Here is a 27,422-nt window from a genome sequence, read left to right as displayed (position 1 = left end):
TCTTCTCTTTTCTAAAAGACTAATGATATCCAAATTAATCACACCCAGGGCATCTAAAATTTGTTCGATGTATCCATATAAACATTTCCAAATAAAATATGTGAGTAAAACCTTTCAGAAACCCACAACTATCTATCTCATTCTTAGCCAAGGGTGGTGGAACATTCCTGTGATCCCAGCACTGGAGAAATTGAAGCATTCAAGAGTTCAAGACTCTTCTCAGTCGCATAGGAAGCTTGAGACTAGCTTGTTTCACAAAACAGGAAAAAAAGAAAACAATATCCTGCCTTCTTTAGAAGTGTGGGATAGTGGGAACCAACACAGAAATTCACAGCAGGAAAATGGTCAGAGATTGAGACTTTGGAGCACTGGGTCTTTGATGGAGCGTCATCATCTAAGCCCTTCTCTCAAGGCTCAGGAAACCCCATGGAAGACTGATTTGTAAGAGCCAGAGGGGACACAGGACACCAAATAAATGGTGCCTTCCAGACACAGCAGAACTTAGACACATATGAACTCACAGAGACTGGGGCAGCATCTATGGGACCTGTACAGGTTTAAGGCAGACAGGGTCCTGGCTCTCAGAGGGGAAAGAGGTCATGGCTCCCAGTTCTAACCAAGAACCTGTTTCAATTGATACCCACTGGTAAAGGAAAAGTCAGTTTTCTTCAGTGGCGTCTCAGGGTAGCCCCATCCCATGCCTATTAAATCAACATACACACACACAGAGAAGAACTGAGGGAGAGGGAAATTAATGAAAAAAAAAATCCAATTAAAAGAAAATGAGCCAGGCGGTGGTGGCACACGCCTGTAATCCCAGCACTCTGGGAGGCAGAGGCAGACAGATTTCTGAGTTCGAGGCCAACCTGGTCTACAGAGTGAGTTCCAGGACAGCCAGGGCTATACAGAGAAACCCTGTCTCAAAAAAAAAAAAAATCCAAAAAAAAAAAAAACAAAAAAAAAAAAAGAAGAAAAAAAGAAAAAGAAAAGAGTGTGAGATAGGGGTGGATGGTTCAGTGGTTGAGAGCACAGACTGTGCTTGCAGAGGGCTAGAGTTTAGTTCCCTACTTACAATGGCCTATAACTCTAGCTCCGAGGGGAGTCAACTCCTCTGGCCACCTTTGGACACCTGTACTCACAAGCTAATACCACCTCTACTACACATGCTCATAATTAAAAAAGTAAAAATGAACCTTAAATAAGCATGGCATAGAGGAATAGTGGATGGCCTTGGGGCTCCTTGCCTGAGAGTAGAGGGCCTCTACTGTCCCCTGCTGGCTTCCGTCCTTGGCTACAGAACCCCTAAGAAGCCCACTAGCACCCTGCCTTGTCTCTCATGATGCTAGTCACAGCCTGTCTTCCTTGCTTGCCTGTCTCTGACATGCTTTTGGCATAGTGCTTGGCAGAGTGTAGGTAATCAATATACATTAAGGTAATGGGTGAGACTCTCAAACTAGTGTCCCTCATCTGAATCCAGTTTGTGTTTTCCTTTTTCCTTAATTCCAAAGCTGTGGTCACCCTGGAAAAGGGAGGAAGCCAATGTTAGCTTTCCCCCAGGATTCTCCTTCTGCATCCCTTTCCTACCTTTGTTCTCCAATGCGTCACCTACCTCCTCAAAGTGCAGCCCACGACCAAACTGCCCTTCCAGTTTAGTGGGTATAAAGAAGGACTAATAGGGGCCACTGTCAAGAGCTGAAGTATCCCAGGAAAACGGCTAGGACCACATTGGGGTGGCCAGGCGTTTCCTTAACCGCTGATGAGGCAACCCGTATTTCTTCCCTCTTCAGTCAAAACAGGAGCAGACAGATCTAAGCCCTAAGGGTTTTGCCTCGTTGCCTGGTGAATGGTGGTCCACTTGTTTATAAAGGTGTCTCTGTCCATGCTGGAACTCCATGTGTATAGTCATCTGTGATTTTACTTTGCAAGGTGTCCTCTCTGGTTTACAATCTTCCTACTTCAATGCCTTTCCATAGTTCTTAGATATTTTAGGTAAAAAACAGCAATAGCTTCCAGCCCTTTTGCTTTAGCCCCAGGTCTCCTCCTTCTCCAGGCCTCCTCCTATACCAATGATGTGATCGAGTACAGTGCACCAGAAAGCTTGTGGTTTGTTTTCTCTTGGATTCAGGTTTGAGTTCTGACTTTTCTTTTCACAGTCCATATGGCTTTGGGTCCCCTTCACTCTCCTTCCCTGTAAAACAGAGCCCAATATTGCAAGAACCTAGAAACATTGTAATTTATTCAGCAGGGGATATGTTCTGTGGTTGAGCATGTCCTTAAGATATACAGAATACTGGATGGGCTCAAATCATAGGGACTGAACATGCATGCTATAATAACTAATTGCTATGCAGTCTGTAAGATGTCTGCACATGCTCAGTGTGTTAGGAAGACTCAGCATGTTCAGTTATTGTTATTGATTTAAAAAATGAGTGTTCAGTTCTTAATGTGCTCATATAATTGAGAGGGAGTTCCTTCTCTTCTGATGCCTTTTGGAGTAGGCTTTTCACTTCCTGTAGAAGAATTCCCTCCACTGAGTTTAAGTTCATATTATTTTCTTTTGCTTTCTTCCTACTGTGCAGCTTGCTTGCTGGTCAGGAAGTTCATGTTCTGCCAGGGAGGCAACCTGGAGGAGAAGTCTGCTTCTGCACCGCGTTTGTTTGCTCGGGACCTTGGTTTAGCGTTCTTTGGAAAGAACTCTGTCTGCTTAAGACTCAGGCTCTTGCCTCCTTGTGTGCTATCCTGCCTTTGCTTTCTTAGTTGACCCCATGGCTGCTTTGTGTAAGGCAGGGTGGAAAAGTTAGCAATATTCTGCTTGCTTTCCATTCTAAGAATGGCTTATTCAGAGAGAGTGCGGCAGGGTCAGCTGCTTGCATGACCCAGTGGAAGTGGAGGCTGGGGTCAGATGGGGAGGTAGGGCTCGGGAGAGGGCCGATGAAGCGGAGAGACGTCCAAGGGGAGAGCTGGTTACTTCCTTGGCCTGATTTGCAAGGAGTCTCATGATCTGGGTTGAAGCCAGAACTAAAGCTCAAGCCAGTCCCAAAATAACTTGTCAAACGAGTGCAAGAGGTTGGAGAAAGTTGTCCATGATTCATCTTTTCCCCCCAGTTAGAAGAATGAGCAGGTTAAAGATGAGAATCAGTTTTCAGACTTGCTGCTTCCTGTTTGTGCTGTACCTGTGTGGGCCTCCATGTCCATGAGCAGAAAGCAGGGGAGGGGGAGGGGGGCTTTTTTCTGTGCTTACTGCAGACTTCAAATATGAGAGAAATTCTGGAAAGGGGGAAGGATAAAGGAGTTAAAGGCAAGCAGAAAGAGTTGACTGGAGTGTAAAAGCAACAGGAACTCAGACTTGGTGACTGTGGGGGTGGGGTGAGCAGTGAGCCGTTCTCTCGTGCTGGGACAGCATGTTGCTTTGAGGGAAGAAAAAGATTCTTGGATGTTTTATTCATATGTTGGGTGACAGCGACATTTTGCTGTTGAGAATCCTTAGCTACACTTTATTATTTATTTGTGTGTGTATGCCTGTGTGTGTGTGTGTGTTGCATATAAACAAGGCACAGTTGTATCTGTCCTCTTCCATCTCTTTCCATCATTTTGCTTTGAGATAGGATCTCTCACTAAATGGGAAGCACCACCATTTTGGCTAGACTGGCTGACCAGTGAGCTCTCAGATCCATCTGTCTCAGCCCCTGAATGCTGGGTCCCAAGGCAGTAAGCAATCATGCCTGACTAGGGATTGCCTTGCAGGATAAGCATTCTTACCCACTGAGTCACCTCGACGGCTCCCAGCTTTATTGTCTAGAAAGTCTATTTGATAATATTCTAAGTCTGACTCAGTTTTCTCTTCTCTACCCAGATCTCAGAGTCCGCGTAGGTGATTCGATTCAGATGAGATGTTTTTTCCAGAGCACAGAAGAGAAATGGGCGACCAAAGTAAACTGGATGTTTTCTTCAGGAAAGCATGCTGAGGTAATGAGAAGAAGGAAGCATCGATGTACTAGAAGCCCCTGGCCAGAAGCAGGGCAGGGGAGAGGAGGACGGGCTTTCAGGTCTAAGTGGTGGGGTGGCATTGTAAAAGCCTGGGCCTTGAAGTTTGTCAGATCTGCTTCCTGCTTTAGCTGTTTGTCTAGGCAACTTTGACCTCTTGGTGGGAAATAGGATTCTACTGAAGAGAAAGAGGAGAAGTGAGGAAGGAGAATAAGGAAGGAGAGGGGAAAGGAAAAATGAAGAGAGGAGGAGGTGTGGGAGGGAAAGGGGAAGGAAGAGAGGGGAGAGGAGATAGATAGTTGCTTAACTTTCATTTCCAAGACTTGATGTGCACTTGGACATGGTCAGCGCTTTGTAGGAGGTGAGGCCGATGCATTGGAGGAAACTTTCACCTCCTTCTCTTCTTTGTACAATCCTTGTCAAAGGGAGGGAGCAATTCTTGCGGCCTATTCAGGAAAGCAATGGGCTAGGCATAAGAGTACCATCACATTTTTATCCTAATGCACCTAATGTGTGCTATTGATAGAAGCTTTGCATGGCGCTCCATTACTCATTTGTGTAATGGAGAGAATTTTCTTCACCTTTTTGAACTTTCTAGGGCTTGGGGTTGGTAGCTCCTTGGGAGACAGAGGAAGGGATAATTCACGGAAACTGCAAAGCAATAAGTAGCAAGTTAGTTCACTGGACTAACAGATCTCAGCCATGACATGGTGGTGTACTTAGGGCTCAAAATGTACCATGAAGACTGGTGAGATGGCCCAATGGGTAAAGGTATCAAGGCCAAGCTTGATGACCTGAGTTCAGTCCCTGAGTCCCATATGGTAGAAGGAGAGAACAGAGTCTACAGGTTGTCCTCTGACTTTTCACATTCACACCATGCATCTGTTCCTCAGTAAGTAACTGTAATAGGCTGTGTTCTGAGTGACATATTGATGATAAAAGTTGAAGTACACAGTTTATAAATTAAAATGTGTTCCAGGTAAACTCACTAACAGTCATTTGCACTCACCTGACCCTTGTATGCTGTCTGCAGGGATCAGAATGGGCAGCGCAGTGATGGGGAATGATGGGAAGCCCCAAGTTCACTCCTAAGAGCTTGTCCTGCGTTTACATCTTTATTTATTTGCTTTCACATATGTATATGCACCACATGCATGCCTGGAGTCCATGGAGGTGGAGAGAGTACAAATGGTTGTGAGCCACCATGTGAATGCTGGGAACTGGTCCTGGGTCCTCTGTTAGAACAAGTGCTGTTAACTGCTGAGCTGCCTTGGACCAGCAGGGAGTTCTTTCTTGGCCGGGTCCTCAGTGGGAGTTAGTCCTCAGTGGGAATGGAGCTGAGAAGGTAAAGAAAATGAAAGCTTGGCACCAGGAAGTCTTGCCCAAGCTGATGGCTCTTGAAAGCAAGTTTTTAAAGAAGTATTACACCAAGTGGGGCGGTGGTGGCACACACCACTTGGGAGGCATGGGCAGGCAGATCTTTTTGAGTTTGAGGCTAGTCTGGCTTACAGAGCTAGTTCCAGGAGACCCAGAACTACACAGAGAAATCCTGTCTCAAAAGTCCAACCAACCAACCAACCAAGCAAAAACCAAAATAACAAAAAAACCAAAACAAAACAGCGCTTGTACCCCGTATTTTAGGGAGAAATGGAACAGAGTCAGCAGAAATGGTCATACAATGGGATGCGTCAGCAGGAAGCTAATCAGGGGAAGCACAAGGGAACACACGGTGTCTCAAGAGCATTGCATTCTGAACACACAGCGGCCTGGAGTCTAATAACCATCGCCCCTTAGGGTGGGAAGAATTCTGATCTCATGATCTGAAACCACAGTTTCCCCAAGTGCCTTAGCCTCAGGCCATTAAAGGCTCTGGCAAGCATTCTCCTGGCTTTCTAGAAGGAGCTGTGTTCCTTCTCCACACATCAGGGCCTGGGGGTTGGGGGGGGGCGTGAGTGGAGGGGGGAGAGAAGCCTTGGATTAGCCCAGACCTCTACACTGAATCCCTCTCTCCAGCCCCCATTGTCATGCATGCATTTGTACCTCACCCTTCAAAGGGTTCACAACAGAAAGAGGAGTTGGGGCCAAGTCTTTCCATTTGTGTTTCTGTCTATACTCATCACCTTTGCCCAAAGACTTCTCTTTCCTTTTGAATAAAAACAAAACAAAACAAAGCAAACAAACAACAACAAAAACTAGGGTGAGAGAGGTAGCTCATTGGTAGAAAGGGCACTTACCTTGTGAGCTTGAGGCCCTACCACTGTCTCTACCACAACCACCACCACTAAATGTCCACATGTCCTTATAAAACATTTCAATCTTCATTTATGTAGAGACCCTGTTTTGATGGGGGCAGTAACGATAGAGGTGGAGGATTATTCACAGTGAAGCAACAATGAGGTGGGTATCTAAAACAATAAAGAATGCAGAGCTCCGAAGAACCATTAAGCTTGTAGTTTATGTAGTCAGGAAAGGCTTGTGAAGGTGACATTTACATAGTGGTCTGAAGAAAGTGAGGAGAGGGACCTGGAGGGTTCTAGTTACAGGAGTAGCAAGAACAGTAGCCCAGAGACCAGCTTTCAGGAAGTAGCTGGGCGGCTGTGTAACTAAATCCAGTGATGGAATTGAAGAGAGATGTGAGAGAGGAAGAGGAGAGAGAGTCAGGGAGAAATGAGAGGCCAGGGAAAGTTTAGAGCAGAGGAGACTGTGGGGAAGGGTGAGCAGGGAGGCAGGTGAGAAAGCTGTGGCTGGAGAGATGCTCCTGGTGGAGACAAGGTATAGCGTGGGCCTGGCAGGGCAGCAGTAGGGGCTGAGACAGGGCAGCTGGGCTGGGAATGTATTTTGAGGCAGAGGGCCCAGGATTATCCGGGGAATTAGATGCAAGTTGCTCAAGAAAGAGGAGTTAAAAATGACTCCAAAATCTTTAGCCTGAGCATCTGGAAGAAGGCATTGCCACTTACCAAAGTGGGGTGGCCTGGAAGGAACTGGTTCGGGGGCAACAGTCAATTTTAGACATGCTTTAGCTGCCTGCTGGAAATCCAACCGGAAGCACTACACAATGAAGTATACTTTTGTCTTTTCTTTTCGGAAGAGTAAAGAGGAAATTAATTTTACTTTATATTCTAATTTTCTCTGTCTCTGACTCTGTCTGTCTGTCTGTCTCTTTCTCTTTCTCGTCCTCTGCCACTCTCGTCTTTAGCTTTGGTGTAGGGGATTGAACTTAGGATTCCACATATACCTGGCAAGGACTGTGGTTCAGAATGATAACCCTAGCCCTCTTTCCTTATTCTGAGACAGAGTCTGGTTAAATTATTCACTTGAACTTGCTATCCTCCTGCCTCAGCCTCCTGAGTAGCTAGGACTAAAGGCCGGAGCCACTGACCCCTTTAAAACCCACCTCTTCTGAGAAACACTTGTTTACGGTTTAGTGTTGTGCTTCACCAATTCACATGTGTTGTGCATATGCATATGAACACGTGTAGCAAGAATGTCTTCGGTACTGTATGGATGCATCACCTGTCAATTAAAAGGCCTATGGCCCGTGGCTTAGGCAGGAAATGGGAGGTGGGACATCTAGAGAGAGAAACGATTCTGGGATAGAGCCAGGCGGGAGAGTCGCGGGGAAGACATGATAAGACTGGCACATGCATAAGCATAGGCAACCAGCCACGTGGCAGAATATAGGCTAGAATAAATGAGATATTTTAAGTTATATCTAGTCAGAGAAGAGCCTAGCTATATGGCCAAGGTATTTGTAAATATATTTTGAGTCTGCGTCTTATTTCTGGGAGCATGGGCTGGGAGGAAGAACCAGGGCCAAACTTCAGTAAACACGACTTTGTGTTATCTAACACTCTTCCTGCCCTTCCATGGCAGAGCCTTGTCAGATGTGGGATCTCCTCCACTGTCCTCCCCCAGCCTCATGCTTTTGACCCTTCCTTGTAGGAGGAGACCGTCTTGAGCTATGACTTCAACATGCGTAGTGAAAACTTCCAGAGCCTGGGCCGCTTCCGCAACCGTGTACACCGGATGGGTGGTATCTCCCGCAATGATGGCTCAATCATGCTTCAAACAGTGAAGGAGTCTGACCAAGGAGTCTACACTTGCAGCTTTTACCTGGGAAAGCTGGAGTCCAGGAAAACCATTGTGCTGCATGTGATCCAGGATGAATCTCAAAGTAATTAATATTTGGGTGAAGAGGGCTGAGGGCCTACGCGCGACAGCAGGGCTCCGCCTGGAGTGAGGGAGGGAGGCCCTAGGCATGCGCAGTGGAGGGAGGCCCTAGGCATGCGCAGTGGAGGGAGGCCCTAGGCATGCGCAGTGGAAGGAGACACTGCTTCCATGGGCTGGCCTTTGGCTTACACAACCCCGAGTGTGAGCCTCCATCAACCTGGCTCACCAGATGCCTGAGCTCTCCTTGCTGTTTCTGCATGCTGTTAGGCCTGGAACGGAGTCCTGGCATACAACGAGCACCAAGGCTTTGTCAAACCCCATTCATGGCCAGCGCAGCGCTGCTGAAAGGACATGGGAACTTGGAGTGGAGTAGAGCAGAGATCCCAAGTCAAGTTTGTTGGCTTTGAGGGAGTTGCACATCCATGTGAAGGGAGACTAATCCTAAACTGTGAGAGACGGCGAGCTAGCGACAGAGAGAAAATAGCAATGTTCTAGAAGGAGAAAAGGAGGGGTTTCTGATGAAAGGGTTTACACTCTGGCAAGGAAGGCGTAATTGTACTGACTGATTCGGCTTGCGCGAGGCTATAGTTAAGCCTTAACTCTGTTAGCAGTCAGGATGTGGGCTGCAGGCTTTCCCTCTCACTCGGGCCTGAAGGAGCTGGCTGTGGTCGGCTCAGGGTGGGGAGAGATGACTGGAAAGGGAGGGGCTTCAGGGTTTCAGGCCGGAGAGACCTTGTAAGTGCCAAGTGGTCCCAGCTGAAGCGGGAAGCAGGGCAGACGGGTTTCTTCAAGACATTTCTTCATCCCTATGTGTTCTATTCTCACAAGCCTGCCTTCCGTCCACCCCACAGAGAAAGCACACCAAGGTGGGGCGTGGGGGGGCTCACCTCCTTCTGAGGCGCCCCCACTCGTAGACATCTCTATACCCCATTCTTGTCTCCACACACCATCCTAGGGCAGATGAGTTCCTTCCTGCCCTGGGTACCTGATGTCATCCACTCGTCCACGGTGAGTGGGGGTGGGGTGGGAGGTGACCCTCCAGGCTGGGCTCTTTCACCTTGCACTTTCTTGCTCAGTCTTGCACAACTCAGTTCCTTCTCCTGCCAGAGCCCTACATCAGCTGTCACCACACAGTTCTGTTTTCACTCAGATTGCCGGGCCCACTCTAGTTTATATCACCAGTGGCGTGCAGATCATCGGTCCCCAACCTTAGTGATATTACTGATATCCCTAAGTGATATTAGACACCATAGTGATATTAGACACTGTGTTTAACCTACACACCCTCTATTGGAAACAGTTAGATGGGCACAAATGTTTATAAACAGACATATGTGTCTCTCCTGATATCTGAAGAAATTTGGTTCCAGGACTTTCTCCTCTATTGAAAATACCAAAATCTGTGGGTGCCTAAGCTCCTTATATAAAAATGCCATATTAAAAAATGGCAATTGTTTATAACAGATACAAAGCCTCCTACTTTGTGAGATACTAAAGATCACCTCTAGATTGCTGCTAATTTCTTCATTCTTATGTTTTCTGTTTTCACAAGCATTCCTTCCACTCCACAGAGAAAGCACACCAAGGTGGGGTGTGGGAGCTCACCTCCTTCTGAGGCCGCCCCACCTGTAGACACGTCTACACCCCATTCTTGTCTCTATGCACCATCCTGGGGCAGATTATAGTTCTTCCCTATGATTATCTTCAATACACAGTTGGTGGAACCTGAGGACCAGGGCATAGGGATGAGGGAGAGAAGGGCTGGTTTGGGGATCATAGGGGTTGTATGTGTGTATTTATTTCATCTCCACCGATTTCCACAGATCCTTCAAATACACATGCCTCTCCCTCATCCCGTCTCTCCAGCGTTGGTTAATGCCACCATCGTGGGTGTGGTTATGTAACTGGATGCCGGGGAGTGGTCCTTGATCTGTTGCTTTCCTAATCTAACCGATGAGTGTATCCTGTCGTTTCTACTGCTGATTTTGAGGCCACCTTCCTTCCAGGCCTTTACCAACCTTAGTCCTGGCTGTCTCCTCCATTACAGTAGCCTTTAACCAGTCCCTGCTGTCATTCTTAGGCAGGGCCATCCATCTAAGTCACAAGGCAGAGCACTGCATCGCACTGCTTATAAATGCAACTCCAATTGACTTCTCTGTGACCTGTAGCCAAAAACCGACAAACTTTTTGCTGAGGGAACGAAGCTCTTTCCTAACTTGGACCCATTGCTTCTCCAGTTCCTACCACATCCTCAGCGTCAGCCTTTGACCCGTGTGGAGCTGCTTCCACTTCCTCAAGACCCTGTCAGGCCACCAAGCCCTAAGCATGATGTCCTCTCATCCTTTCTCCATATTAACAGCCCAACAAACTGAATGTTTCTTTGAAAATTCACATTAAAATCTAACACTTGCTGGCAAAGGTCTCCTCCTGTGCTCCGCACAGAACCAAGCACCCCTTTCTCAGTGCCCTTCCGTTTCCAATACAGACATCTGTTGTCGTGCATGTAGAAGCTTGTGGGTTTCTGGTTTCATGTTTGTTTCCCTCTGTGAAAGCAGGAACTGGGCATTGATCATCTTTGTAGGCATCCTCTATGCCTAGAGATCTCTGGTGCCAAAGAAATGCTGATATATGTCTTTAGAATAAACAGGTGAGCTGGGTGAAGGACACTATACCAGTAGATTACTCTGAAGCCTTGAATAGCACTATCCCTACATACCTGGATATTATAGCATAGGCTCTTTCTAAAACAATTATTTGCCCATAAAAAAAGGTCAGTGGCCTTGAAAATGCCAGTTATTGCTAGTCATTTGGTAAACTGAAGTTTAACACAGAGTTAGTGATGTAAAGAGAGCTCTAGCAGAGGTCAAGGCAGCCATTTCTCCTGCCAACTTTAACCCGCACGTTAGGGCTAAGCAAAAGGCTGGTTCTCAGTCTAATGGGGATGGTGTCCCAGTGTCCTGATATGGTGCAGCTTGGCTTCTCTCTCTGCTTCCTGACCCGGCTGCTGCTGCTGCTGCTTACCATAAGGCAGTGGGGCTCTCTGCTCCTTTTTAGAATACTGAGACCCTCCCAATGCTCTCTCCCTTTCCCAAGGGTCAGTTTCACCAACTCCTCGAACGGATGAGACTCAGCGGGGGATCCTGGATGGAAATCAGCTGGTGATCATCGTAGGCATCGTCTGTGCCACCTTCTTGCTGCTTCCGGTCTTGATATTAATTGTGAAGAAAACCAAGTGGAATAAGAGGTACGTGACCGTACCCCCTTCAGTGAGGAGGCTGGGAGTGTGCCCTGCCTCTAAGCTACAGTGGAAGAATATCCACCTCACCTGAACTGAGCTCGATCTTATCTAATCCCAAGTGGAAGAGAGTGTCGGCGCCCTGTGATGTTACGTTGCTTGCTGTGTTTGATGCCATTGGAGGTGGCTCTCCCCCTTTGGACCACCCTTCAGAAAGGCTTGGATGCTACCATACCATGCTCATACTCCTTGCTGTTATAAAAAGTTTATTAACTCCTGCACAAATGGAGGCTTAAGTGGAACACAATTCATACGTAGACCTCACACACAGTACCCAGGGACTGCGTAGGAGAAGTTATTAATTGGGGAGGACAATGAGACAGGAAATCCCTATGTACCCCAGGCTGGCTTCGAACTTACAATCCTCCTACCTCACTCTCTCATTTTACTAGAATTGCAGGTATGTACTATCATGCCTGGCTTGAAATGTGTTATTTAACTGAATTTCATCACTCGCTCTCCCAGACTCTTAGAAATGTCCAAATGCCAGGGCACAAATGCTAGAATTTTCCTGATCATTGGCTGCTCTTCAGTTTATAGAATATTAATGAAATATGTTGATGGCTTAAGCTAATGTCCCAATTGAAATCACAGCAGTGGGAAAGATCCCATGAAGACCAAGGATTACTGGCCCCTTTTCCTCTCCTGTGCTGGGGATTGAACCCTGTGTCTTGCACATTCTAGAAAAACTTTCTTCCATCAAGTCACAGCCTTGATACCCGAGTGACTTTTCCCAGGGAAGTGTGCATGCTAAAGAAAGCAATTGTGCCTGCTAAGGTACACCCCCTACTCCCAGAGCTGTCTGATTTAGCTTTGAACTTGCTTGGCCCCTCTAAGGGTTACCTCTCTAGACATGATGCATCTAAGCAAAAGACCAAGAGACTGTGGAGTTTCCACTCACAATTTATGTCCGTACTGTGGTCCTCAGTGTTAAGGAAAGCCAGCCTTCTAAAGAAACACAGCTCTCATGAATTTTCCACATAAACACAGTCACTGTAACTTTGCTACTAATAAAAATCTGGAGACATTGTGAATAGAGCTGCTTTTCGAAAGGCAATGATTGGGTGAGTGTGTATTCTATTGAATATACCATTACATTACAAGCCAGTATGTAATGGCATGGGATGGCAGTCAAGAAGGTTGTAAGGGGGAAGTATGCAGTATGATCTCAATTACAGGAAGGAAGCAATACAGTGTTCATCTCAGAAGCCTATGGGACAGGCTTGTTTTGTCTGAGAGTTACTTAGACTGTCATTGACAGAGGTTCTGAAGGAGAGTTCTGAGGAGTTATTAGACAATACAGATAAGATCCTGTCCAGCAAAGGGACAACTTAGGAACCTGTAGTATTTGATTCATTTAACAGTGAGAATATACAACTTTACAATCATGGTTTATTTTCATGCTTATACTTAAAAAAAAAATCTGCCTTAGATCAAAATAGAAAAAAAAACCCATAAATGTAATGACAAACACATGAGGTAACTGGTCAAGAGATCAAAGATGAAGGGCCTAATTAAGAAAGGTCAGAGCACATGGCCTGGTGGTGAGCGGTGGTGGGGCAGGGGAGGGGTAACTTCAGGAGTAGCTAGGACTTCCAATGCCATTGTGCCTAGCCATGCTAGTGTGAAAACAGAAAAGTGAAGTCACATTTCAGCCAAACCATCCCCAGAATGGTTCCCATTTCCCACTTCCCACCAGAAGAGCTGCTCTTGCATATTTAGTTCCTCCCAAGAATCTCTCCAGAAAGAGATGCCAGGGTCCTATGTGATGTAGGTGTCCCTCTGGATGCAGAAGTCCCATTCAGTGTAGCGTTCTTTCTAGGTGAACTTGAATCAGCCTACCGTATGAGGTTCAGAAGTTAACTCTGTGTGCTTTTCATGCCTTGCAGTTCAGTCAGTTCTATGGCTTCTGTGAAGAACCTGGAGAATAAAGAGAAGACTAGACCAGAGGTGAGAGAAGAACCTGCCCTCCGAGGAGGACCCGGATGCACACATGCTTTCATAGGAAGCACTGGGGAGGTGTAGGGTGGAGGCCATCACTTGGGAGTTGTGTCTTATCCCTTAGTCTCAGCTCTCAGCTCATAGGCCACGGCTCTGTGCACAGCTGTGACTTAGGAAGCCTTTACCACTGCCTCTGAGGAATGGGCTGGGGCAGGGTAACCTGGGCCAGATCAGCTGTGGGCGGCAGATCCTGGGGGTAGGTATAAGAAAGAGCCCTGAACATGAGATCAGAAAGCTCCAATACCTTCAGGAGCTAAGGACTTACTGATGAAGAGCAGATGTTCAGGAACCCTTAGAGGAGATCAAGATGAACTTCCCCCTCCACAGGGCTTTGAAGTGGAGTTATAAATAGGAGCTGAGAGATTAGTTAATTTCCCTGAGCTCCAATATCCTCCCTCTTCCTTTTCCCCCTCTTTCTCTCCTTCTCCCTCCCCCTTTTAACTTTTAGACATTTCTCTTTGATCTGTTGGCTTCTTGAGTTTCGGGTTGCTTTTGTCCCAAGAATAGGATTTTTGTTCAACCTGGCTCAATCCTTCGAACCCTGAGAATGTGTCTTTTTCCCCTAAGAATGACAGGATAAGGAACCACAGTCCTCAGTCCTCACAGCTGCTGTGAGGCTCGAGGAGGCTGTTCTTGCCATATCAACTCTCTGAGAGATGATAACAGCTAGCTGATAATTAATATCAACTTGCCATGACTAATCAGAAGGAAGTGGCCACAGCCTACATGCCATTCTGTAGGAGAAGAGTTATCTCCCTACTGCCAAGCCAATTAGAGATACAGAGATGTTTGGTTTGGGAAGTTGGTGCTCTTTTCAGGGTGAATTACTTCAAGAAGTCTGGAGCCTGAATTGTCATCTTTGATAATTCTGTTGCTCTCCTGGTTTTGGTTTTGTTGTTGTTGTTTGGGGTTTGTTTGTTTTTTGTTCTTGTTTTGTTTTGTTTTTTGCTTTGGTAACTGAGACCCGGTGAACTGTTAGACCTGTTGTCCTTCCTGGATGACATTTAGGAACTTTTGTATTCTCTCCACCCCAGAAACATGTCTACTCCTCCATAACTACGTGGGAGACGGTAGAGAGAGGACCAGGTGGAGAATCAGAGGCCACCTACATGACCATGGTGAGAACTGTTCTGGATCCTAGCTGGGCCAGGTTTCTGAAGGTGTTGGGGAGGATACTCCAGGCTCTGGGAGGCAGGAGTGGTGAGGCCACCTGAAGTGGTTGTTTGTAGAGGGCAGGGCTTTTCCCCAAGCAGTAGGAAATAGGGAGAACAAACCCTGAGCACCAGCACAGTAGGTAGGAGCCTTCTTCTGCACACAGCTCTGGATAAACTAGATGTAATAAAGTATATTAGGTCATTGGACAAGTTTGGCAGGAGACTAAAAGGTAAGAGTAGGGTACAGGTATGTAGTTCAGTTTATAGAGTACTTGTCTCCCAGGCATGAACCTGGGCTTGATTCCCAGTGCTGTGTAAGTCAGTTGTGGTAGGACATATCTATAATCCCAGCACTAAGGAGGTGGAGGCAGGGGGATACAGAGTTCAGGGTCATTCTCAGCTGCATACCCAGGTTGTTTAAGTCAGCCTGGCCTACATGAGACCCTATCTTAAAACAAGATGTGTGTGGAGGGCTAGGGAAATGGCTTGGTAAAGTGCCTGCTGTTCAAACATGAAGAGCTTAGTTTGAATCTTCAGAACCCATAAAAAGCTGTCAGCATGTCTATCTGTAATTCCAGCATTCTTATGACAAGATGAGAGTTGGAAACACAGCCCAATATAGGTGACAAAAAACAAGAAAGAGACCCTGTCTCAAACAAGGTGAAAGGCAAGGACTGATACCCAAGGTTGTCTTCTGATCACAGGACATGTGCCATTATATGATGTGCTTGTACTCATGAACACGCACACATTCATACATACACAAATGCACATGTGCACATATATGCATACACACAAATGTATATGTACAATACATATATGCATATATACAAATATATATGCACACATACATGCATACACACAAATGTATATGTGCACATTTACACATGCATACATACAAATGTATATGCACATACATACATGCAAACACACAAATGCACATGCACACATACATGCACGCGTACAAATACACACATATGTACATAAATACAAATGCATATGTGCAATGCATACATGCATACACACAAATGTATATGCACACATACATGCATACAAATACACACATACATACATACATACATAAAATGCATATGCACACATACATACATACATACATGCATACACACAAATGTATATGCCTGCATATACACAAATGTACATGCATGTACATACATGCATACACACAAATGTATATGCACACATGCATACATATATGTATACACACAAATGCATATGCACACACAGATGCATGCACACACAAATGCATATGCCCACATTCATGCATGCATGCATACAAATGCACATGTACACATACATGCATACACACAAATGCACATGCACACATACATACATGCATACACACAAATACACATGCACACATATATACATGAACACGCACAAATGCACATGGGCATATACAATAATACATAACACAGGTATTTTAAAAGGTAAACATTTACCTTTTGGCCATTGGCATTTATTTTGAACTTTCCTATTAGCTTCTCACAATCTAACTGCCGTGCAAGCTGCAGGCTATATTTCAAAAGATAAGATGGAGTCAGAAAAGCACCCAAAAAGGCTCCCTGCTATGCAGTGTGTATGGGTGGGGACAAAGGAAGTAGCTCACAGTGGCACCGTGTTAATTTGTAGACTAATTAGTGATCCCCACCCTGTGATGGAGCTGTGCTCTGTTGAGTTCAGGAAGGCTGGCCTCCCAAGTGTGTGGAATGATGGGCTTGTGTTTGCTCCTGTCGCTGCACAGAAGACACATGATTCCCAGCTGATGACAGCGGAGAAAGCTCTGCCTAGGCATTGTGAGAACAGAGGCCTGGCCCTGTTCCATTAAGTAAAACATTAGCCCTTCTGAAGTCACGGATGAATTGATTTATTTTCTTCTACATCCCTCTTCCATTACTGCCATGTGATACTCCAGCAACAGGCTAGACCTCATCCTGGCTTCTAGAGACCCACTGACATGGCTACTGGTAGGAGCGTAGCCTACAAACACAGTCTGTAGAATGTCTCGAAATAGAGATATGTCAGAGCCCTTCACAGTTACCCACATGCTGTGCAAGGAAATCAGTACCTCTGTCCCCTTGATGACCTTGTCACCTTAACAACCCAAGTTTGGATCTCAAAGGTCATGTTAAACAGTTCAAAAGTGTCTGTAACTCTAGTTCCAGGAGGACCTGACACCTTTGGACTCTGTGGGCAACTTCACTCCTCCCGGATTATATACATAAATTTTACAAAAGCAAATCTTTAAAAGAAACAAATGCTAGGTGTGGTCAGGCACACAACTTTAATCTCAATACTCTGGAGGCAGAGGCAGGTAGATCTTGGGGTTCCAGGCCACAAGATAAATAAACCCATGGGAGGCTGGTGGATGGCTAAGTAGTTAGGAGTTCTTGTTCTGCAATCATGAGGAGCAGGGTTCAGACTCTAGCGCTTTGTAACAAGGTGAGAATCCTACAAATGCCTGTGTCTCCAGCTCCAAGGGCCAGTCCCATATATTTTTCTAGTCCCTATATATAGGTGTATACACACACACACACACACACACCTGTGGCCAAACTCTGGGCTGCTTGCTCTTGTTAGAAACTGTAACAGCAGAGGTGTTCTTTGATTAGACAATGGCAATAAGAAGCCTGTCATTTTGTTGCTGTTGACCTGATTAAATTGCTTTAATGTAGTCTGTTTCTTTGTTTCCAGAATCCATGGATTCGGCCAACCACAGTTTGAAAGTATCTAGGAAATGTCTATAAACAGCATGTGCAGACTTTTTTTTTTGATATCACATTATAATACTTAGTGACATGGCCTTCAGAGTTGGATAGTTGGATCTAAATCCTGCCTCTGTAACTTAGCAGGTGATGGATAGAGGCAGGTAACTTAGCCTCTGTGAGCTTGTTTTTTATCTTAGAGCTCAAGGTTATTCTCTGCTATATTGCGAGTTTGAGGCTAGCCTGGGCCACTTGAGACCCTGTTTTATGGGGGTGAGGACTAAATGAGGCAACATATGTAGAATTTAGTATTTTACCCAACATATAAGAAAAATCACAACAAAAGGCTGCTACTATTATTTTTTGACTTTTTTTCAGTGATAGGGATTGAACCCAGGGCTTTCCACGTGCTAGACAAATACTCCACTGCTGAGCTACATTCCCAGCCCCTACCTGTGCACAAATGTGTTTGATTTTTATCTTCTCTTCCTCCACAGCATCCAGTTTGGCCTTCTCCCCCCAAAACATCCAATTTAACCTTCTCTTCAGTCAGATCCAAGTAACGTGGTTGAAAAAAAATCAGCTTGGGGAATTCCCAAAAACAGAGCAAACTTTCTGAGAAGAAGGAGAGACTCTTTTTGGGACCACTGTGCCAACTATTTTAGACTTGTGCTTTCCAGCTGGTCTTGGCCTCCATAAAAGGCCTGAAGATGGAGGGCTTAGAGTCCAGCAGGAAGACTGAACTGCTCCAGCTGACCAGGCCCTGATAAGGGGAGGGAGAGTGAGGACTTCTCCCAGAAGTGGTGTGCTGGCTGGTGAGGATGGGAAGTCGCTTCATCTACCTTGGGCTTTCAAGCACTCCATTGGACCAGATTTGTAATGTGAACCGTGGTTTGCATGTTTGATTTTGTAGATAAGCTATTAAGAGACTCATAGAGATACAAACCAACAATAACAATTCTTTTGATGAATTATACCCAAATAAGTGTGGTTTGTGGGAGCCATCTTTTTTTATGTCCCGATGAAGGCCAAGTGGGGAAATTTGAAGTATGGAACTCCTGAGGAAGTATCCTTTGAGGAGAGCCACAGTGGATTCAACATCTGGGGACTGGTTTGGTTCTGGGGAAAGGTTTAGGGGTAACACAGGAAGTGAGGTGTGAAAACAGCTCTGGGATTTCCTCATGCTGGGAATCTTCATCACTGGCTGAAGCAAGGCCTATGGAGTTTGGACATCCATCTTTTCCAAAAGTGTTGACCAGGCTTGCCAAAGCAAATGGCCAACGATTGCATTCTTGGTCTGAAATATAAAGTTCCTACACTTTTCATTGTTATCATGAGATTTAAAAGGTGTGATCTTATTTAATTTTTTTAAAATGGGAGTAGTGCTGGAGAAATAGCAGTTAGGAGACCCAACTGCTCTTGCAGAGGACCGGGGTTTGATACCCGGCATCCACATGGTGGCTCATAACTGTTTGCATCTCCAGTTACAAAAGAACTGACTCCTTCTTCTGGTCTCTGTAGTCACTGTGTGTGCATGGTACATGGACATACATATAGGCAAAATACCCATACACATAAAATTTTTAAAAATGTTCAATAAAAACTAAATAAAAGTGTTGATCTTAAAAATATTGGGTTTTTTTTGTTGTTGTTTTTTGTTTTTTTAAATCTTGACTTATGGCTCCTGAAGGTCAGCTGGGACTCCAGTTATGGTCACCTCTCCCCAGCTGTCACAGACCTTTCCTCATCTCTCTATCTTTCTCCTCATTGCCCATTCAGGGGCAATAAACATCTTCTCTAAGTCCTTCCCTCCCTTCTAATTACTGAGGACTCGATTTGGAGTCTTCTTTATACCAATGCAAGTGCTCTATTATTGAGCTACAGTAGCCTAGTCTCTGGGCCACTGATTTCTTTGCTTATTTGAGACAGAGTGTTGCCTATAACTCAGCGGTAAGATCTGTTGTGAAGACACTATACACTTTGGTCAACACAGAGAAGTCAGCCTGGAGCCTTCTGGAAATCTTCCTTGTTGGCGTTCATAGTGCCAGAGGGTGCTATGAAGACCATTGAGAGGGGGAGGCATAAATGGTCTTCCCTAGTGCTGGACCATGCACTGATACACTCCTGGACACTAGTTACATGACCTTAATGGAGATAACCAGCCACTCTCTGATGGGGTTTGAGGCCTGCTCCACAGGAGGGAATTCATGCCTGATACTAGAAACATGGCCAAAAGTCTCTATCTGGGGAGGTCCTAGGTTCTGGGCCCAGGGGTGGGAGGATGGAGGGGGCGAGTGGGGTGGTGGTGGTGACTACTACTATTGTTTTGGTAAATGTTTGTGTTGTGAAACTGCTTCCTAAATAGGTATGTCTATACTAATAGACAAGGGCTGCTGTTAACCTTAGCCAAAGAGGTTTCTTTTTGCAGTGTGCAACAGTTAATGCAGAGATTCTTAAATGGTCAAAGCACTGAAAATAAGTGCTAAGCCCTAACTTGGATGTCTATGTCCAGGCTGCCAAGGCTCAGGGGACATTGCTGGGGGGTTGGTTGGGGAGATCTGGAAGAAGCAGAGCAATGCTGTGAATGGTCCTCTAGACTTGACAGCAGCTGTGGGTACCTACAGGAGATCTGGTCAACCCACATTCCAGCTCCACTGGGGGAGGAGTCCACAGGGTCCCACTCCTAGCTGAGGAGCTATTGGGCGAGCGTGGTGATTGATGGGTTACCCATATCTCTAGGGGCTGACTGTACACCCAGTGTGAACACTTGGATAGGAACAGCACTAGTTGGATTCAGTGAGTTATTTAAAAGAAAAGATTCAGGCTGGAGAGATAGTTCAGTGGTTAAGAGCACTTTCTGTTCTTACAGAGGACCTGGAGTCAATTCAAATTACACACATGGCAGCTCCCAACCATCTGTAACTCTAGCACTAGCAGATTCTTTTGGCCTCTGTGAGCACCAGGCATGCATGTGATGCACATAAATGTGAAAGCAAAGCTCCCATACATACAAAATAAAAAATTTAAAACAATTAAAGATTAAGATTAAAAAAAGAGGACATGAAGGAGACAGGGTATCGCTTTGTAGCCCAGGCTAACTTAGAAGTCATGTTTGCTTTTGGTGAACCATGGAAAAGAGTCCCTACATTTATCTTTTTGTTCTTCGGGAGCCATAGAAAACATCTGTTAATGCTAAACAAAGATTCTGTTGGAGGCAGCATCCTCCCCTGGACATGGCAGAGTCTAGGGCTTTCCATAGCTGAGATACTCATAGAGGAAGAAACGTCATTTGTGGCTTACTGAGTCTTGCTGTAGGGAACCTTATTGAGGTGCCATGCCACCTGGCAGGAACTTGACATCGACCAATGTGAAGTTCCTCTTCCAGTCCTTGAGCGGGAACTCCTGTGCTAGCCATAATCCCCTCCACCTAGGGTGGAGTGCTCAGACCAAAGTGAAGCCCATTGCTCTTCAAGGACCTGCAGTTTCCTGAGAAACATTAGCCACCTGCTGAGCAACCAAACTTGTTCTGCCTTTGGGGGAAGGATTTTCCTCAGCCTATATCTTGGGAGTTCTCCATTAAACTTTGAGACCTTGAATAGCAGGTGTTGTCTTGGTCTCCATCTCTTTTTGCTGCCTTCCCATACATCCCCAGCCTCCCTTCCGGGGAACCACTTTCGATTTAACTGTGGGCAGTTACACTTGCCTGAGCTAAGGAGTCCTTTTCTACTTCCTTAAATAGTGTGTGTATTGGAGAATGACCTTCTGTATGGCCTTCAGGATACAGAGACGGGTGGATGGATGGTGATTTCACTTCGATTGTTCTGGATTTGAAACTAATTGGGGTAGAATCTTAAGAATGGGCGGGGCAGTTTGGTCCTCAGAGGGCACAGTGCAGAAACTTCCACATGTCCAGTTTTGAACTTGATTCATTCCATTTGGCTCCCATTCTGGGCTCAGCAGCTAGAACTGAGGAGGAAGGGCAAACACACATCTCACTCCTATCCCTAGCGCCCCACAAACCTTCCTTTTATAGTTCAAAATTGAGGTAGATTTACAGCTATCAAATACTAATACTTCAGGAGACCACAGGGCAAACCTGCTTGCTATCCCGTGGCCTTCTTCTACAGAGAGAGACAGAGACAGAGAGACAGAGAGAGACACAGAGACAGAGAGAGACAGACAGAGACACAGAGAGAGACACACACAGAGAGACACAGAGAGACAGAGACAGAGAGAGACAGAGACAGAGAGAGACACAGAGAGGGAGAGACACAGAGAGGGAGAGACACAGAGAAAAACACACAGACACACAGAGAGAGACAGAGACACACACAGACACACACACACAGAGACACACACATACACACACACACATATACACACACACACAGAGGCTATTAATCCAGCAATATGCAGACAGTGTAGGAAGAAGGCTGTGAAGTTAAGTGGCTGTGTTAAAGCCCTGGCCCAGACTCTTACTTTTTATACCAAGAAGTTCATGTGTCAGCTTCGGGGCCCATTTTCCCATATAAATGTTTTTGGCTTAGAAAGGCTTGCAGAAATCGATATCCTAAGTTCAAAATGCATCGAACACATTAACCTGTACTACACCACAGCTTACCCACGGCACACTGCAGAGGTTTGGGAGCTCCCTAGTTGGTTGTAGTCATGCAGCTGACTGTGGTGACTTCCCATTGCTTAGCACTGAGGGAGAGGATGCTACTCCTTGTCACTATCCTGGAGAAAGATCAAACTTGGGAACTCACAGCACAGCTTCTAGTGAATGCGTATGACTTTCACATTAGCACCAAGTAGAACAAAATTGTATGTCAAACCATACTAAATTGAGGCTTTCTTATGTAAAAGTGGAGATTTGTGGGGTTTATTTTTCTTTTAAATTACGTGTCTGTGGTGGTCAGAGGACAGTGTGCAGCCATTGGTTTCCTGCTGCTCCCTCCATGGGCCCTTGGGTCTCCTGCTTTGCTTTCCATTGCTATAATAAACACCATGACCAAAAACAACTTGGGGGAAGAAAAGGTTTATTTGGCTTATATTCCCATGTCACAGTCCCATGTCACAGTCCCATGTCACAGTCCCATGTCACTGATTTGGGAAATCAGCGCAGGAACCTCGAAGCAGGAACTGAAATCAAGACCATGGAAGACCTCTGCTTGCTAGCTTGCTCTGTTTGCTTTTCTGTACAACTCAGGACTACCTGCCCAGGGGCAGCACTACCCACAGTGGGCTAGAGCCTCCCCTGTCAATCATTAATCTAGAAAATGTCTCACAAGCCAATCTGATGGAGGCATTCCTCAGTGGAGTCATCTTTTCCTAGGTGACTCCAGCTGTATCAAGTTGACAGAAATGTAACCAGGAGACTCAGGTTGTCAGGCTTAGCAACAAGTGCCTTTACCCAGTGAGTCATCTCTCAAGTCCAGGAATTTTCATCCCAGTGACTAAATGAACTGGCTTAGGCAATTGTGCCTGGGTTGAGCCTTCTAACCCTGCCAGGTTTGTGTGCCCAGTTTGATTCATTGCTCCATGTTTACTACTCAATAACTGGTTCTTTGGCTTTTTATGTAATTAAAAAAATATTCCTTTATTTAAAAAATAGTGTGTGTGTGAGCACATGAGTGCTCACTTGTATAGATGGTTTACATGCATACTACATATGTGTAGTACCCACAGAAGTTAGAAGAGAGCATTGGATCCCTGGAACTGGAGTACAGTTGTGATCTGCCATGTGGGTGCAGGGAATTGAACCCAGGTCCTTTGGTAGAACAACCAGTACTCTTATCTTTTGAGCCATCTCTCCAGCCCCCTGCTATTCAGTCTGAATAGCAAAATCAAGTGGTATAAATGATAGTGTCATCTGGTGATTTGGCCCCAATCCCTTGTTAATTTTGATTTCTGTGAGTACAAAGCCATTCAGCCAGACACCTAAATTTCTCTTTCCATCCAAAGAAAGGGCCTGTACGGAAGCCACGCAATGGGTAAGGGTGTTGTGGGAACAGAGAGGAGACAGTCCTGAAAGACACAAGGCCAATGGAGACCATGTAAACTGGGTTTCTTCATCCTGCAACAAGCACTTTTTCTGTTTGAATGTCTAATAATTTTGATCCCTACAACACCAGATGCTATTATACTTGGTTTCCAGCAGCATCCAAGAGAAAGCAGTCCCAAGGGTTGAGGATGTAGGGCTGCCGTGAATAATGGAGACTCTAGTGATTCCAGAAATTAGTCTTAGAACTGGAGGCAGTTGCTGGGCCTCCTTTAAAGACTCCGGACCTCTGCTCCTTTGTTCCTCTTCAAGGTATCCTGACCTCCCCAAGGCTAGTAATAAAAGCATGCATCAACATGGGCTGTTATCATTTCCAAAATGCTAGCTGTGTGTATGTGTGTGTGTGTGTGCGTGTGCGTGTGCGTGTGTGTGTGTGTGTGTGTGTGTGTGTGTGTGTTGTTATGCTGACACTGATACCTAGTTTCTTAGAGCCAAAGAGCCATAGATTTTATATACATTGCATTCTAACCCAGAGCAGTAGCCTTCTTCCTAGTACAGAGAACCCATTTCTCAAGCCTGCTGAGCTGGCCAGCTGGTTTGCAGATGTGGTTGGAGTTTCTTCAGGGGAGGTCAGGCAATCCATGACCACTTCTGTAAAACCAGAGTCACAGTACTTTTCTTCTTCAAACAAAGAAAAAAAAATTAAGGGAACTTAGCGTTTTCCCACAAAGCCAAGATCTTTCTCATAATGCTCAGAATAATGGTTACGTACCTGTTCCAAATTAGGAACAGAAGGTTCTGGGACTTTCAAAGACCTGTCAGAATGTGTGTTTGTGGTCCTAGGTTCTGGCCCTCTCTTGTCTTTCCATCTGTGCTGAAACATCATGCCATTCTCTTTAAAAAAAAAAAAAATCAAACAAGCAAACAGGGCTATACTGTGTTGTCTGCCCTTCTGCTTCCAAGACTTTCTCCGTTCGCATCTGTGCCTGCTGCACTCACTGCTGTCCCTGCTGCCCAAATCCACATTCCTTCCAGGCTCTGCTTGTGTCTCATCCGGGTGGTCCAGTTCTCAAATCTTCTAAGATGTCTTTACCCTTAATCAGATTCTTATCTGGTCCTGTCTTTCATGTGAAGCCTCATCTTCTCTCAGAGATCCGAAACTCGTAGAAAACACACTTAGGCCTTTTCCTGTGACCCTTTGGTCTCTAATTCTATATGGGTCAAGGCTGACAGAATGCCTAGGAAGTAGAGGAGCCTACACAGGAACTAGCTGGTTAGTCAGCCTGGTGAAATGCTGGCCTGGTTTACGCTTTTCCCAAATATACTCATAGATATCCACTAAATTTCATCTGCTCAGGGATCAGCAGAAGCCCAAGGCATACTCAAAGCGCTACAGTCTAGCTGGGAGGTTAGTTGTGTGGATACATACTAGCCACATTCCTGTTAGCCCAGAGACGGCAACAATATCAGTGACAATGTTGCTAATGTATGCACCGCCCTCCCCCGCAGCAGTCCAGATGGCACTCATGTTCAACTGTGGCTTTGCACCTTTATCTGCCTGTCTAGAATGCTTTCTCAACGGCAGGTATATCTTATTCATTTCTGGGTCTCCAGTTTCAGCCAGTGTCTAGCACATAGGCCTGTTACATAGATGCAGCAGTCCCGCAGGTTCCTTCCTTATTTTCCATGGTTTCAGTTAGGGATGGTCAGCTGTGGTCTGAAGGCATAAGTTGCTTACTTTCATTTAATACATTTTAGGTTGAGTTGGAAGATGAAATCATGTGCCTTCTTGCTTCTTCCCAGGCTAGGACTGTACCACTTTCCTTCGTCCCAGTGGACTCAGCCTATGAGCTGTCCCCTCATTAGTCACTTACTAGCTCTGTTGTCAGATTTTTCTGTCGAGGAACAGAAGTGGTTGGTGCTATCCACTGTCTCAGGTGTCCACTGGGGCTCTTAGACTGCATCTTCTGTAGATAATGGGGGATTAGAATACCTGAGTGTGGGGCTGGAGAGATGGCTCAGCAGTTAAGAGCACCACCGACTGCTCTTCCGAAGGTCCTGAGTTCGAGTCCCAGCAACCACATGGAGACTCACAACCATCCATAACAAGATTTGATCTCCTCTTGTCTGAGGACAGCTATAGTGTACTTACATATAATTAATAAATAAATCTAAAAAGAAATACCTGAGTACACTAAATGAGTGAATGTGCTTGGAGCCCCGGGGGCACAGAATGAGGAAGCAATTACGAGATCAGGAGTAGGTAGGTGGCGTTGGAGCAGGTGTGTGTGTGTGTGTGTGTGTATGTGTGTGTGTTGAAGATGAATGAGCACATGCTCTGTGCATTGAACTCAGGGCATGGAGCACGCTAAGCTCTACCACTGAGCCACGCCTCCAGCTTTAGAGTAGATTTTTGAGACTACGAGCTTACTGAGTATTTGGGAGAAGAAGGGTATTCCTAAGAAACTTCCAAGGCAGAGATGTGTGTGCTGTGCAGGGTCCACAATAACCCTCTCACCCAGTGTGGACTGGGTTGAGAAGGGATAGGGCAAAAGAGAGAGGGATTCAGTAAATGGATCCCTACCTTGTGCCCCACAAGTTGTCATGCACTCTATAGAATCACCGATGATGCTGTTGACAGGAAGTTTGTATGGCTCTACAGATCTGCCCAGGATGGCTTGTCCCTGTGAATCCTCTTTTTGCCAACCTCCCTCCCCCAAGCATGGCTTCTCATTGTTGCTTGTAAACTCGTCAAGTTGAAAACTTTAATACACTTAAGAGTCTTGTAGAGGGATCTTGTAAAACATGCCGCTCTTGACTTCCTGAACTTGGCATGAGGGCCACAACACTACATTCCCAGCCAGTTCCCAAGTGGCACCATAGAGACCAACCAGGGATCGTACTTTGAAAGATTAGTTTCTCCGTGAAAGCCTGTAGCCTGGACTATCTATGCACTTGTAGGCAAAGGGAAATTGCCTTCGTTTGGATTATTTCTAACTTGACTTCTCCCAGCCCGGTAGGTAATTGAATGCTGCCCAATAAAATCTTCAGTGATAAATGGCACCTGGCAGAAATGCCAAAACCACAGGGCTTCACTTCCAAAAACAGCCCATCTTTGATTATAGTGTCATCTGTCTGCCAAACACCTCTGAGTTTCTGCTTCCTGGACTCCTTTTGGCTCCTAGGGGAGGCTTGTCCCCTTGCAACAGATGACTTCCGGGACCCCAGTGGACTATGGGAGGGTTTGACATAGCCCCTATCTCCTGGTCCCTGATCTAGCTACTACTGTTCCTTGCTCCTGGAAGTCTGAGCAGGCACAAGGCTCTTTGAAGTCTGAATAGTTCCGTGACTCTTACCCAAATTCCAGGGAGAAACAGAAGAATGTAGGATTGTTTCTTGCCTCCGCTGACAATTAAATAGAAGCTTCCAGACAGCATGAGGTCAATTGAGACAGCAAAGCAGTTTCCTTCAGTTTCTGGGCCTCACAAGGCACCATAGGCTGCATCAGGAAAAAAGGAAGAGGCCGGCTACGTCAAACTAAAAATCTCTGCGCGCTGGGTCTAGGCTGAAAAGTGTCTGTGACCGCCTGGTTGGTGGTGCTGCAGGCTTGGCTGGATGAGCCTGAGCGGCGGCGGGAGGTCTGAGTGGTGTGGGCTAGACCTGGACACACACTTGTGAAAGAGGCCTCGGGGGCCCTAGGGTGGTAGGAATGCGCACCGGGGGACACTCTCCTGAAATTTGTACTCCTGCACTGTGGCTCTGTGCAGGGGGCTGTGGGAGCCCCTATGGTGGAGTGACAGGCACTGGGGACAGGGTCAGTGCACCATCAGGACCTGTAACCTTCTGTCTTCTCACAGCCCTGCCTTGAAGCTCTAGTTGGCTTTGGGTCTTGTGCCCCTGGGACCGGGCTGGATTTCTAAATCCATTCATCCCTCCAGTGGCATCCCTGGGTGGTCAATTGCCTCCTGGTTGTGAATCTCAGGTCTCAGCCAGGCACTGTGCAGAAGGCTCAGCTCTTCCCTGTGCAGAAGGCTCCTTCACAGCCTGCTCCTAGACTGCATCAACTTCAGATGGGCCCTGAGTCTCCTGCCCGG

General features: G+C 46.0%; 1 protein-coding gene across 6 annotated transcripts in view; it reads left to right on the top strand.

Moving 5' to 3' along the window:
* Window positions 1–18,958, top strand: part of Jaml (junction adhesion molecule like) — a 30,825-nt gene extending 11,867 nt beyond the window's left edge. For all 6 annotated transcript variants that reach the window (XM_052188475.1, XM_052188476.1, XM_052188481.1 and 3 more), the window contains 6 exons: window positions 3,854–3,966; window positions 7,927–8,158; window positions 11,248–11,398; window positions 13,339–13,399; window positions 14,485–14,568; window positions 17,825–18,958. In XM_052188475.1, the coding sequence (XP_052044435.1) occupies window positions 3,854–3,966; window positions 7,927–8,158; window positions 11,248–11,398; window positions 13,339–13,399; window positions 14,485–14,568; window positions 17,825–17,890 (707 nt within the window). In that variant the 3' untranslated portion in view covers window positions 17,891–18,958. The remainder of the gene's footprint in view (window positions 1–3,853; window positions 3,967–7,926; window positions 8,159–11,247; window positions 11,399–13,338; window positions 13,400–14,484; window positions 14,569–17,824) is intronic.
* The last annotated feature ends 8,464 nt before the right edge of the window (window positions 18,959–27,422 follow it).

The sequence above is a fragment of the Apodemus sylvaticus genome, chromosome 7, assembly GCF_947179515.1.
Source record: "Apodemus sylvaticus chromosome 7, mApoSyl1.1, whole genome shotgun sequence".
NCBI lineage: Eukaryota > Metazoa > Chordata > Mammalia > Rodentia > Muridae > Apodemus > Apodemus sylvaticus.
This window is presented reverse-complemented; position numbering and strand designations above follow the sequence as displayed.